Below are 15,215 nucleotides of genomic sequence, written 5' to 3'. Positions count from 1 at the left end.
TGGCAACTTTCCTTGAGATAACCCCATCCCATGATGCTTACTGTCGCTTTCTGAAATGCCCTCTGACTTGGTGGCTAATGAGCATCTGCCAGTTTTATTAGCCCGTTTCCGTGATGATCAAATGCGTTCATCATAGCTGCCAGTCTGAAGTAGTCGTTTCTTGCAAGCACAGCGATCGAAAAGGCCCTCCCCAAGTATACTGATGTTTCAGCCACTCCAGTAGTTCGTTCTGTGTCACAAGAGACACATCCCCTCTCTTCCACCTAAACTAAGAGAACTAATGTGAAAGAAATCGGGTAAATATTTGCCACCGGTATCACCCGCTATGTCTTAACTCGACCAGGTCTCCATGGGTCCTATTTCATTCGGTCGCCCCATGGAATGATGTCATGAACGCCCCACCTCTCTTCTCTCCACCTCTGATAAAGGACTTATACTCAAGCGTGAACCCCATTTGATTACCAGTGGCCCGTAGACGGAATTAGTGTAGGGTTACTCCAAGACAATTCGATTGCGCTAAATCTCGGGCTGTCTGTTTTGTCATCGGGTTTCCGTGCTATATGTCGGTCAAGGACCTTGACAACGCCTGCCCGGAAACATCTAAATTATCTTGGATATGATTTACGCAAGTTTTGTTTTCATGCCGAGTGGGCGTGCGTAAATAGCGTCAGCATAGAAGTATGTACAACCTTAACACCTTAGCGGTCTAATGCGCGAAGTACTACCTGTGGCAACAGTCAAAGGCAAAGAAGAGTTTTGTTTATGCCAGGAAATGTCTATAGCGTATCTATGATTTCTTTGAAGAGGAACACTAGAAATAAGTCTTGGCGTTTGTAGAATTTGCCGAATACAGAAATTATCGAGTCCACTTCAACGATGTAACAGTATCGATTTAGTGGATCCGATGATCTAGAAGCAATAAGCATTGGACGCATGCGTACCATTAAGATTCACAGACAAAAGTCGCATACGCAAAACTTTATGTACCTCCGGACCTCCAGTCTACCTCAACTAACTTGGCATGTTTGGTAAGACTAACGATACAGAAAACGAAACTTCAGTTAAGTGGTATGCGCACACCTGACCAGCAACAAATCGATTCTGCTCGCAGGCCGCTCCACGTTGAGTTCTGTAGATTTACCCTGGTGCATCTGTCGACCTGTCAAGGTCTACTACGAACAAATAGAAAGAAGGGGAAAGAAAGAGAAGTGACCAAATAAAGGGTGGCAATTCATAATTTCCCAGCGACATTAAATGTTAAGACGAAGTCACTGTATACGCAACAACCCATGAGCTAATACTGTTGCGCCCCTATAGGCATAAGGCACTCTATCCTCATTTACCGATACTTCGGAGGAGACTTATAAAGGCCCCCGGTTCTGCAGTTGCTTACTCACAAGCATTAAGCGCTTTTCTTAAAATAGATTATGACAACACAAGACATGCCATCTCTGGCGCTTTGAGATAGTCACCGCTTCACTTTCCTCTCAGAAATGGGGGGGGGAGCATCCCTTTACATTTTGCCGCGTGTATGTACAAATGTAAAGCAGTGGGTAATGAGAGCCTTTTGTGTATAGGGACTAAAAAGGTCTGTGAATCCGTGCCGATTCGGCAGGGCCTCGGCGTGACCAGATGCCAAGAAGAAGGAGACTTGACCGACCTCTCTCTTTTCTCTATCTCGCTTTCGCTCTTTACAGCAAACCTACGCCAAGCATTCACGCATTTGACACCGGAGACAACGCTCTGTATACACCAAAGACTCAAATAAACGCGTACGTGCGGATTTCAATTAGTCCCCGGTCGCTCACTTTGAATAATGCTCTCCTTGAGACTGCGAGGGTGAACATTGAGGGCGAACATTAAGGACCCCCTTTGAGGGCAAACATCGAGAACGAACCATTGAGGGTCAATTAATTGAAAATAGTGAGGAATTATAACGACGGAAAACCAGAGAGGCACAATACTCTTGTTTCCTCTCTGCGGTTTAATTAGCCCGAACTTCTCAACACATTCCAATAACGTTCTGGATGTATGCTTGAGCATTGTTTCGCAGAGCTGGTTTTTTTTTTTTTTCATAACTGGAGCAAGGATCTTGAACGAAATTTGAAGGCGACTAGACCTTCAAAGGGATTTTTGTTTTCCAATGTTAAACCCTTATGTCCAGAGCCTTATTAAGAAGCGATTCTAACCTTTCTATCCATGCATTGAACTACAATATTATATATATATATATATATAGATATATATATATATATGTTTGTATGTATGTACATACAAGCCTTTGACACTAACGTGTTTCTTCGTTTGTTTTGGGTGTTTGTTTTTTTGTTGACCCGTTCTGGCCACTAAAATCTTTAAATACGAAAAATTTGGTGGCTCGAAAAGACATGTATTGGCCCGGAAATAATAGAAACATTACAATCAGTTTTGAATCTTGGTTGCCCGATTGAGCCACCAAAAGATAACCCTTTCCAAAATTATTGGTGGCCCGGACCATCGGATCACTGCTAAAATCGAGCCCTGCATATGTGAAATAGGTTACCCTCGTTTATTTCAATCTTATCTTGTGAGTCATCATCCCCGTCATGCTTAGGGTCAATCTCAATGCATGGGTGTATTGTCCAGCTTTCATTCCTTTAAGGAAAAGAGAATGCCTCATTTTGAAGTCACATGGTTGAAGTTTCGCCGCAGAGGTCTGCCGTTAGGCCACATTAGTCAGATTTCATAAGACAGTCTGTCTGGTTGCACTGGACACGTAAAAGCCTTTCCTTTCTCAGTCGGTATTAGCTTTTAATCCGTCATCTGTAGTTCTCTTTTAAAGATGCAAATGTTCAGCACTCGTACCGTTTGTTTTGTTTCTGCTTTGCTTTGTTTTTGTCTTTTCATTTTGCTTTTATTGTTGGTTTGTTTGTTTTGCCTGTTGCTTTTTGGGTTCCCATTATACAACCTGCATGACGCAAGACGTTTCGCGAGTTTATAACGAAGGAGTAAAACCAAAATGACAGAGACATTTCGGAGTGGTAAACCATTTAATTTCACTGCAGTTCACTTGAGTTCACAGCGCTTCTCTTTCCTCCTAAATATACGTACTCACAAGGAGGAATACATTAACACTGACAGTTTCCTCGTGTCCGGACAGAATTGTTCAGGAAATGCCAAAAGAGCTTACGCGATAAAAAGGAGCACCCATCGTGCGTTTTGTCAAAACCAGTCCCAGTATGGGGGTGACGATGTGATTTAGTCTAACGCGCACATACACAGCTTGAGGCTTTCTTGTTGTGGTAGTTTTTAACAGTCTTATCTATTTTGAACTCCTGATCACACGATAGCATTCCAAGCATGAATCATCATCGAATTAGTGGGCTGCTTATCATCATGGCAAATGGCGATCAACGAATCGGTTTGTGCAGTGATCGGATTGGGGGCGCTGTAGCATAGTGGATAAGACTTCCGACTTCCAATTGGAGGACCCGAGTTCAATTCCCGCCCAGTGCCTACGTTCTTTACAAGATGTTTTTACCCACCATTTTCCTCTCGACCCAGGTGTATAAATGGGTACCTAGCAACGCTAGGGTAATAATGATAATGGCAAGGGCCCTTTCGTAGAGCATTGGCAACACCGAAGAGGTTACCCTAGATAAATAAGACATTATTATTGAGTTAGACAAGAGTTATAGCTGCAATCGCACTGGTATGGAATGCAGTACACGCCAGTCAGGTATGGTGTCTCCAAAACAGGAAATAAACGAAAAAAATGCATGAAGGATTTTGCCGCATACTATAAGTGTACGCGAGTAATAATGTAATCTGCATTGACATTAGATAGTACTGAGGAAAGAGAAGAATCCAATGACGTTATGCTTTCCTTTTGATGGTGTAGGTGCACTTGTGGGGGTTTTTTTCCACTTGGATAATATTCCGTATAAAAAAAGTTGTAGCTTTAATGATTAATAAAAAATGGAAGGTCTCTTTTTTTCTGTTAGATTGTGTGTCGGAAGGATAAGAGTTTGACTCCCTCCAGTAATGAAATCTTTAAAGACACAGTAAAGTTAAGACTGACATTAACATATGCACATTATACAGTAAGGAAATGATATGTTTTTACTACACGCGGAGATATCAGTGGGTGAGAGCTATATATGAAAGATGCCTGTTCACTTGCGAATATATTCACTGGATTTTCTTTGACTTCATTCGCAATGAGCAGTCTATCTTTTATACGTTAACTCAAAATCTTCCCTGAAATAAGCCAGTAATTTATTATTCGAGACAACTTCAATCTCAGCAAATCCTCGTGTTATTAGCTTGCTGTGTTTGGTCCCTTGCCTTCTCTTCCTTCTTTGAGTTGTCATTAGGGGCATTCAAAGATGTATGAGTGGCGATTGAAATAACGGACTCTGTGACAAACCCACTGAGCCGTCTCTTATTTTGATTATCAGAGATCTCAGTTTACCTCGAATGAAGATTAATTGCCACAATACTACAAGCGTGTCATATAAATTGGTCCTGTCATCGTTCATAATTGGACGATCAATTTGATTGTTTAATTCCCTTTTAAAGGTGAAGTTTACAGAACTCTGTCATACCCATAATATGCTTGGACAGTTGGGTTTTTTTTCTTCAAAGAGAGACGGAGAGACATAGGTTAATTGCATTTGAACTTTACAAACTTTCTACAGGAGTATTGCATAAAATCCATCAACTTGAATGTGAACGGGCACAAGTAACTTACAACAAACGATGCGCCATGGGTGTTTCAAGCTGTTGACGTAGTTGATGGCTGTGATTATCGGCCTGTAATTTCTAAGTTGAAGTCTTATATTAAACGGATCTGTGCTTGTGGACCGAAAATGTACGTGTGTTTACACGCTTTTTCGCATACATGTACAGTTTATCATGAGTGTGTTCATTGGCGCATTCATGGCTATCTGCGTAAAAAGTGTGTGCCCTGTGTGCTCTGTGTGCTCTGTGTGTGCTCCATGTGTTTTCCAAGGACCACAACACGTTGGCATAAATATTGATGTGACGTAAGCAAAAGTGATATCTATTCTTTTTAAGACGGCATGTCGTTATCGACATTCTATATTAAATCTATCTTCGTCGGCTTTATGTTGTCCTCTTCTCAGAGGTAGTAATTTATACCTATTTGTTGATTGCATGTATTCACATGGCGAGACAGATATGGATAGATAATGTTATTATGCATATTGTTTACCAAGGGATCTACGTCAACGAGCTGTGATTTTTTAGTGGATCACTATTTTCAATCGCTTTATTTACTTCTTGATGTTATTTCTGCGAAGTATGAATTGATTCATTCCAATTTACATCGGAACTATTCTGTATAGTGGGTAGCCTATACTTTACTTTTTGCTTGTATATTTTTGTACCATGTATCGCCTTTACTTGTTCCGTGGAAATAAATAAACTAAATTTGATTTAATTTGATTTGATTTGATTTAATTCAATCTAATGTAGTTTAATTTGATTTGATTTGATTTGATCTAATTAATTTGGTTTAATTCAATTTAATATGATTTAATTTAATTCAATCTATTCTAATTTGATTGAAATGAAACATTGTAATCATGTTTGACCCTTTACAACAACTATATTGTGAAGATTATGTTTGTATCAGAAGGGTTCATAGAATGCCCTATAACAGATCTTTGGTAATCCATTAGGACGTTAAGTTGAAATTTTTGATTAAGCGAGCTTGATCTTGCGCCTCAGCGCGATTCTTTGTAAAAGTCAATGCTCAATAGCATCTCCTCAATTGTTCTAATCTATAGGGCTTATTTGATTAGAGTCATCTGGATTCATGTTCAGTTTAATCTCTATTAAATTGGACAAGTATAATTCGTCTTAAGAATATCATACTTTACCGTGATCTAGAATTTGAATTACACTTCCAAGCATTAAAGCCAAGTGAGGTGCATTTTCTTGATATATAGCAAAGACGAAATTTGTCGATTACCGTGGGGTTTTTTTTCAAGCGTTTCCTGCTTAATGTGAATGCGCGTTTTGCGAGTATGAGATGTATGATTGTCTCTCAGTGCGCAATAAAGCCTCTAAATTTTTGTTAACCTAGTTTTGACTGTCCTTTAATCCCATGTTAAATTTTGAAACATGATGGTGAAATCAGCTCAGTGCATTTTGTTTTTCCGTGATGATGAATTCAAATATTAAAAAGAAAAATGACTCCTCCCCTCTTTTCTTTTCCTAACTCCTTCCAGAACTGGCGTGATGAGTTTATGATGTGGAACCCAGATGATTATGGGAACATCACCGACCTCAAGATAACATCGAATTCGGTCTGGATGCCCGACGTGGTGCTATACAACAAGTAAGTTTGCCCCCATTTAAATATATCACTGTCATCTTCACGGGGAATTTCGATTTTTCGATTCATTTTTACTTTAAACTTTCCCGGTCATCGTATATTCATCTCGCAACGTATTTTCATGTATTTTTTGGTGTATTTTTGACATTTTTATTTCTTCATAATATATCACATTTTCAGTAGCTTTTCTGATTAAACAGTTACTTACATGAACGTATTTCATAACAGACATAGATACACAAACACACACCACACACACCCGCACACACACATATTTATATTCACATACATCAATATGTATTTAAACATAAATATATATAAATATATATGTATATATATATATATATATATATGAGAATATAATTATGTAATATTTATGATATCAGTTGGCATTTTCTTCCTTTTGTTGAGAGTTCCCGTCTAGAAACGTCGAACAAGACGTATGATAGAATGTTTTATCTCTCTCTCTCTCTCTCTCTCTCCTTCTCTCTCTTTCTTTTTTCTCTCACTGAACTTGCTGTGTCCTAAACAAATTAACTGCATTCACTAAATACAAATCTAAGGGGCGGGAGTGACTTCCGGCTCAATTAACTCTTCCCGTTATGTCGTAATTTCGCAATATTGCCGCGAATATTATGCTGTTATTTTGCGACGAGACGTAAAAATGTCTGCTACAGGTCTGGACACATGCAACCAACCTGAATGTCTGCGCAAAACATTTATTTCTCTCTGTATTTGGCCAATCAATCATTAGTCTGTAACAACTTTCATGAAATTTATCTTGCGTCACTATGTTGTCACGAAAGCCACGGACGTTGCCAAGTGCATGTGATTACTCTGCACGCTCGTCGCTCTTTTCCAAAAATTGTTAATTTAATGATGATGGATAATTATCATTGGCTTTCTCATTCTCCAGTGAAACTATCCCTCACGTTTTTATCACGTTTTGTCACACTTCTTCTTTCTTCTTCTTCTTTTGCGAATTTCAACGGTAGAATGACGACATGTCCTTTTTGAATGACAAAACATATTTTCGTCGTGATTTTTCCTTGAGTTCTTTTGGTCTTAGAAGTAACATAAAACAATTGCTATCCTGTAAGTGTACAATTAAACAAAATACCAGCAAAGATACGACTTATGTAGTCTCAAATTGAATGATTCAAATCGTAATTTTATATAAAATATAACACACACCAAAATCACACCATCGGTCAATTTTTGTTGGCTACGACAATACCATGGTGATTTAGTGAAGTGAGATGAGATTATTTGAGAAATGAAACTAACACCACAATAAGCAGAACTTTATAACGGACCTTAATGCCGTGTTAATGCAGGTATGCTGTCAAAGATGTTGCCAGTTGGTTTCTGGTCGCAATGATGTCTTATTCCAATCAGCATATTCAAACAATGATAATTGAATCAATCAAACGATTCAACAATTAAAACTCTCTCAGGAAATAATCATGCAGTTGATATTTTGAGGGCTTTGGCAGTAAAGTTTGAATCTTCGTCGGTCTCAAAGCGGCTATGATATCTTTACCCTCGCATAGCTCGCAATCCGACATCGAAATCAACCTCGCAAACTCGAATATAAACTGCTTGTTTACAAGTGTCTTTTAACACCATCATTTGATAGTTTCACCTCGCCATTAGTGCGTAATATACAGCAGGAGAATAGTGCTTCGTGTCGATGAGGAATTTTGATAAACGCACATGAGGGACCAGCATGGAGACTCGTATAAAGTCGAAGAATTCTTGACATTCTCACATAGCTCAGGATTGATGGTAATCGATGAGTCTATCAAAACGCATTCCGTGTATTCTTTGTATATAAAACCAAAACCAAAACGCCTTTCTTGTATTTTTGTATATAACCAAAAACAACAACAACAACAACATCAAAGCAAAACAAAACAAAACAAAACCCTTCATGTATTATTTTGATTGTTCGTTGTTGCCGTTGTTATTGTTGTCGTTGTTCCGAGGGGTTAGATCAGCAATCTGCCAAGAAAAGAAAATTTACTTTTTTGAAGTTGTTTCAAAATATCAGAGGTGACTTCGCGCTCACATTCTCTCTAAGGCCTGTCATCTCTCTCCATCACGTTCCGATCGCGCGAAATATCTTATGGTCTTCACTGCTCCTCAATCGCGCAATTCGACGATAATGATCAGTGATGTGATTGTTGTCGCGCGACCAGAGGGGGATTGTTGTACCAACCCGATGACGCGGTTCGTCGTCTGTTTCGTGCGTGGCATACCAGCAGGTCATTGTGTGCGCTATAGCTCGCCCGGGAGAATGCGCGCTATATGGTGGACAATAATGACGAATTACGGCCGCGAGTTTGCGTAGCTGCTATTCGGTTGGATTCAATTATACACTGAGTGAGAGTACCAAGATGGTCGCAGCTGGGCAAGACTCTATGGCTGTTGCTTTGCCGGAGTACTGCTTTAACAACGATCATGCTGATTCTCTGAAACTCGTCTCCTTGGCCTTGGGAAGCAGCATTGATGTCAATTTGAACACTATTTGAATCACATCAAACCCCAGACGCCTATAGATTATTCCCACCAAACTGACATGCACCGATGCCAGCTTTGCTTTTCAGGATACCTTCGAATACTCGTTTACCTCTTCATCACCGCAAACTCTTTGTGATCGAACACCATCAGGCAGACCACGATTCCAACGATAATCTAAACACTTTGAATTTAGATAGTCAAAGTCCTCTTCCTATAATGTACTAATCAGGAATCGGATGATCGTCTGACCAACCAATTACCATAAGCAATTGAAAAGTCACCCCACATTTCGCAAACACACACACACACACACACAAGAATAATAGTAATGATAATGATACTAATCATAATCATCATCGTTGTCGTCGTCATCTTCATCATCATCATCATGAATATCAACCATTAAATCATGAAAGATTGATTACCAAAGCCCGGTGACACTGTTCTATGACTGAAATAATCGAACATGAAATCCTCCTTCTGACGGATGCCGAAGTATGGGGTCAGCTGATAGACAAAACCCTTTTAAAGGCCTTATATTTCAATGTTAAGATATAACCTTTGTCTAGAGTCAAGATATACCTCTCGACCCAGGTGGAAAAAAAATGGTGCCTTACAATGCTGGGGTAACAATCATCAACAGGGCCCCTGAAAGATCAGTGCTAACACTGAAGAGGCTACCCTGGATAAATTATTATTTCAATCATCACATTGCCTTTCATGTCATAATTCATACCATCACCAGTTTAACTGTCAAGTACTAATAATTGGCAATGGTACAATCGTCGCTATCATTTTTATTATAGAATTAAGTTTTCACGGTGATTATTACTGTCCCAATCGTTATTGCTTTCGGTAAGAGACATTTGATGCTCTATATTCCCGATAATTGACAATGGCCTCATCTAGCAATGGTATCATCCAGACAACCGATGATTCAAGACCTACTTGCCCTTTAGATTTTGTTTTATTCCCTTAATGTGTAAAACAACAAACTATCAACAATACTTCTTTCTACGAACATTTATTATTTAGATCCAATCGGGGGAAGAAAAATGTGCGGAAGTATGTCTCGCCATCCTCATGAAATGATTGCGTTTATTCTTCGTTTGAGCTTTAACGAGACGGAACTCCCGTCACCTTGACTTGTCTCGTTTCCAGGAGGTTATGGTGCATGACGTAGGCAGATCACCCCTATCAATCAGCGAGCGTGCGAGACGGAATGGTGCTAAATTGAGAAGAGAGTATGGCAGTGAGGAGGAATGGTGCGCAATAGATTGATACTCGTGATTTCACCTGCATATAACAGTGATTTCCACCAATCGTTTCCCGCTTCCGGGACAAAGAGACACAATAGCAGCAATGAGTACCAAAAGTGGGCCCGATATGGGCCCCTTCTTTTTCAGTACCGCGAAGGTGGCTGGAATCATATACGCCGTCTTCTCGCAAAGTAGACAAAAATCCCAGCGACAACGAAATAGAATTGTCTCAATTCATCTCCAAGTTCTCTCGGCGCCCATACACTTTACAAGATATAGAGATTGATCATGAGCTGTTTTCGGGTTGGGTTGCTATGGCAAAGATGCCGGAAAGAAAAAAAAATGGGGGAGGAGAAACGGGGGTAAAATCACCCCGTTTACCCGGTTAGCTGTAAAGCTCCGCGAGCTTGCATAGTAATTTTGCCGTGATGAATTAGATGGATAGAGCGCCATCAAATTTATGGATCACTTGGTATTCGAGATGTCACCATTAAAGGATTTGAGTGATGAATAGGATCAGCCAAGCCCTATATATTTCCTCGTATCCAACAGGCTTTCTTTGGTACCCGCAACGCAGAAGGAATATTGAGGGAGGTATACCACGTAAATGCCCCATACGTCCTCACGAGAATAGTATCACAAACACCATTTATCACTTCAAATCTGCATGACTTGTGAGGTGGACACGTCGTAATGCCGTGTGATCGTTGTAACTGTCGTTAGTATCTTGAGCAATACTGCATGTCTGATTTCATTGGGGAAACCTTCGTGTCCAATTGTCATATTCAGTATGTACTTTCTTGTGTTTTCCTTGCGAGTACGGCGCATGTGTATGTGTGAGCGTGTGTGTGTGTGTGTGTGTGTGTGTGTGTGTGTGTGTGTGTATGTGTGCGTATGTGTGTGCGCATTTATATGTGTGTGTTCGTGTGTGCCTATGATATCAAGGGTAATTGATTGCGTATAAGAGAGCTAACCAGCACATGTGTCCACCAACTAGGAAAGCATGATAGCTACATATGACTTAACCCTTTACCTTCGAAATATAAAATCGTGATTTCAAATGGCTCCGACACAATATGGCAAAAACCGGTTTCCGGTAGTAAGCAATGACTTAACTGCCTATTTCGAATGCGTGTGAAGGCTGGTAGCCATCAGCTTCAATATCTAATCCATAATAAGGATCAATGGCCTCTAAGATTCTCACAGCATTCTCAATTCATTTTCCTTGGTCTCTTTTCTATTTCTGCATATGCCATCGGTTTTTCCCCTCTGCATCTCGCAGCTTTCTGTCTCATTTTATAATTATTTGAATTGTTAAGTGGTTTAACTAATAACTACATGATTAAGAAAAACAAAACTATTTGAGAAGGAAAGTAAATGATACGAGATGTGCAAGCATGTTCCTCGAGTGTTATTGTGAGTAAAAATACTGGTATGAGCAGAACATTTCATAATGCTGACTCTGTACTCCCTTGCAGACGCAATCCTTAATTTTCTCAGGATGGAAATGTATGTATCACAATCTAGTGCCTTATGTGTCCAGTGCTCGGAGTTGCTCGAACTATGACGTCGTTGTGAACATTATCCTCGTTGTTATTACTATGATTATTACCAATCTTAGACGTAGTAGTATAGTAGCAGCAGCAGCAGTTGTTGTAGTAATAGTAGTAGTAAAAAGCTGCTTTTTCAGCAGTTTCTTTACTCGTCTAGTGCAAGTGTAAATACAGTGCACTATACCATCATAACGAGCACGGTTATAACGAAATTCTCGTTAGAACGAAGTCAGAATTCATGTCGCAAAACTATCATTTACATAATTATCTTTAAAAACTTATCTGTTCAGGCATATCGAAATTTCGACATAACGAAAGAAAAACGCCCGTCCCGAGGACTTCGTTATAACGGGAGTGCACGGTGTTAAAGAGGAGGGAAGGTTGATCTATTTCTTGACTGCTCTTATGCCTTAAATTTGTGATCACTCGCTTTTACATCCGGATCTACGGGGGAATTAGCCCAGTCTGAATTTCAATTCAAAGCGACTTTCAAATTGACATAAATGAGGAGAGTAAAAATGAGACAAAAACAGGATGACAGGTGTGCCTTCAGAAATCAGGCATGAGGTTAGAAAATCACTGAATTTCAGACTTTCACATGTTTTCAACTTATACGCGAAAATTTGAATTGGCAATGATGACGTCATCACCCCGCAACTCCCTCCTTCAGTGCTTACACATAGATATAATTTAGAATATGTTAGAATATTTACTATAAAATAAAGAGAATATTGAATATCATGCAATAATACAATATACAGTATAACATAATACAATTAACCCTCCTGAAAGAACACAGTGTCTCACAGTGTGTTCGCAATAATTATAATCACGTAGTCGGCTATGTGAAAACGCTCGAATTGAACAGTGTGAAGATGATGTCACACTGTGATGTGAGTTTTCACAGTGTGTTCACGTAGTAATGCTCTGTTTCACACTGTGAACTGATAATTCACAATGTGTTCCCATTATCATAACACTCGAATTTAACAATGTAGGACAGTGTGTTCTTTCCAACAGGAATATACTATAGACTATCATATCACACATATAGCATATCATAACATATCATATCATTTCATATCATATCATATCATATCATCAATCATATCATACCATATCATATCATATCATCTCATATAGAGAATATTATGGCGTAGATAATTAAGCAGCAATTTCTCTCGCCATAAAAAGCCATCTTTGCTGGGCTATTAGACGACTTCAATAGTTTAGTGCGAAGGATACTTCTTATCAATATGATAGTTGAAGTTAAAACAAGACATCTAAAGAAGATGTGAATATGGTTTAGTGAGAGATTCTTAAGAGACTGTGAGCGTTTGCCAATTTGAGTGTACAGAACTGTTATCTCTGATTTGTGAACACGTGACGGGTTTTTGAAATTGTATAACTTTCGTATTTTGGTTCAGAGGTGAATCACACCTCTGTTTGTCTAATTTTACTCAAATCATTAAAAACCTAATTTCAAACAAGGTTTATAAAATCATGCTTTAGTTTAAATAATAGTACTTCATCTTGAGTGGATTTATAGACATGTAAAAGCGTCTTGAACGTAGTCTTGATATTTACTAGAAGCCAATGAAGTGGCTTAACGACGTATTGCAAAGACATGTATCTAACTTTAAAAGAAACAATTCGAGACACGATGGTTTACAGACTATGCCGTCTATGTTTAGACAGCGAGGCCTTTAAAGACAGACAAGACTCTACGGTGGTTTTCTTTCTCTCTATACCTATTCCAGCGAAGGGTGCCTCCCAGCTTGTCGGGGCCTTCTTGCGGATTTAGCTGACTAGCCAGCGGCAGCTCGCAAAGAATGCAACCGAGAAGTGAATATGACACACGTCATCATGTCAGGGTGAAAAAAGGAGAGAGAGAAAAAAAATACCCAGGAACCAAGACAGGAGTAAAGTGTAGGTGTTGAGAATTCGTAAGAAGGTGCCGTTTTACGGTCTCATAACAACCTTACGAACATATTTTCGATGTGATAAAATGAACATGTTTATCTTCCCACAGTTGAAAGCAGTCATATATTTGCTTATTACGCAAACAACTTCAGTTCTCTAAACAAGAACAATTTCGTGAATTATTCTGCATTAGGTATGTTGTGTATTTTTTTTACAATGTTTTAGTTGTCTCTAATTTCCAACTCCGCAAAATAAGATCGCAGCCTGAAAAAAAAGGTTGTATACGCGTGGTTTGATGAAATACAGGGATTGCTTCGTATGCGATCCATCAAATTCATCGGTAATCATAACGTCTGAAAAGAAAAGGAAGTTAAAGCTCCCATGAAAATTCAGCTGAAGTAGTATTTTTTTACGTTTTCAGTAAATGTATTTACAAAGGATAAAATTGAAGATTTGTCTATGAAAATCGGAGAGTATGCAGCAGATAAAAACTTCCTATTACCATGGAGATTTATGGACTAGCCAGAGTCAGTCACATACAGCTCTCTCGCTGCTAAACTGCTAACGTTGATAGACGTATGTTACCAATGCTGGAAGAGGCTATATTTTGTCCAGCACGACTGATTTGCCCGTAATACCGCCCCCGCAAATTAAAAAAGCGAAAAGCATAATACTTCATAAGAGTACGAAATGCCACCTGCCATTAAAGAAAAAAAAAACTTTAGATTAAAAGTAAACTAGCGAGCCCATTTGCTGACATTGGTAGTATTTTGAATATGTTTGATAGGATTTATGTTTTACATCATCATGAATATACATCCTGCCAGGAATGTTCATTGAACATTACAGTAGATCTGGGAAAAAATACGTATGATGGAATTTGCTGGTAGCAAGAACTGTTTAATTTTGTTTCATATAACTCAAAGATTTTTCGTGTAATACCGCCCGAGGAGCTATGTACCACTCACTATAAATCTAGCATAGCTGTCCTCAAGCTGTCTTTCTCATCTTTTTCCCCTTTTCTTTTTTTTTCTAAGACTGATCCTCCTTTGAAATATCCGCAGAAGTATTATTACTCCCCAGATTCTACTATAAAATAAAAGAAAAGAGGAAGGTGATAAAAAGATGAGGTGCATCTCAACACCTTCGCACCTTGTGAGCAGGAAGGCGTTACGTATGATATGAAGAGGTAAAAAGGCACGATGGTAATGCACAGGGAGCGGGATTCCAAAGGGACTTCCAGATTAAAGGCATCGTGGGTTATTTTGTTCTTGCATACCTTGACACAATAAGATAATACAGTGTAGTTCATGCTCTACATACACAATGAAGACTAATGTGTCTTAATCGTCTGCAAGGAGAACGAGTGAAACACAAAAATTATTATTGTTGCGTGTGGAAAATTAAGAAGATATACGGGGAAATCCATAAAATGTCATTTTTATGAAATGCACATATTCCTTCGACTTGTTACTAGCACATGTTAAAAGTACATGTGGTATTGTTCACCCTGCTTTCTGGAGGAGATAAGTGAAGCGCTCTTTCATTTTCCTAGAAATATGAAAATATGTTGAATTCCGTTTATGTTTACTTTGTATCATTGTACATACTCGA

The 15,215-nt window shown here is 39.0% G+C and overlaps 1 protein-coding gene across 1 annotated transcript in view; it reads left to right on the top strand.

Annotated features, from left to right (window-relative positions):
* LOC139745029 (neuronal acetylcholine receptor subunit alpha-10-like) overlaps positions 1-15,215 on the top strand; it is a 127,446-nt gene that overhangs the window by 92,655 nt on the left and 19,576 nt on the right. The window contains exon 4 of the mRNA XM_071655438.1: positions 6,237-6,346. Coding sequence (XP_071511539.1) covers positions 6,237-6,346 — 110 coding nt within the window. The remainder of the gene's footprint in view (positions 1-6,236; positions 6,347-15,215) is intronic.

This window comes from Diadema antillarum, unplaced genomic scaffold (assembly GCF_040938485.1).
Source record: "Diadema antillarum isolate AM-2024a unplaced genomic scaffold, OU_Dant_1.0 seq00001230_RagTag, whole genome shotgun sequence".
Classification (NCBI taxonomy): domain Eukaryota; kingdom Metazoa; phylum Echinodermata; class Echinoidea; order Diadematoida; family Diadematidae; genus Diadema; species Diadema antillarum.
This window is presented reverse-complemented; position numbering and strand designations above follow the sequence as displayed.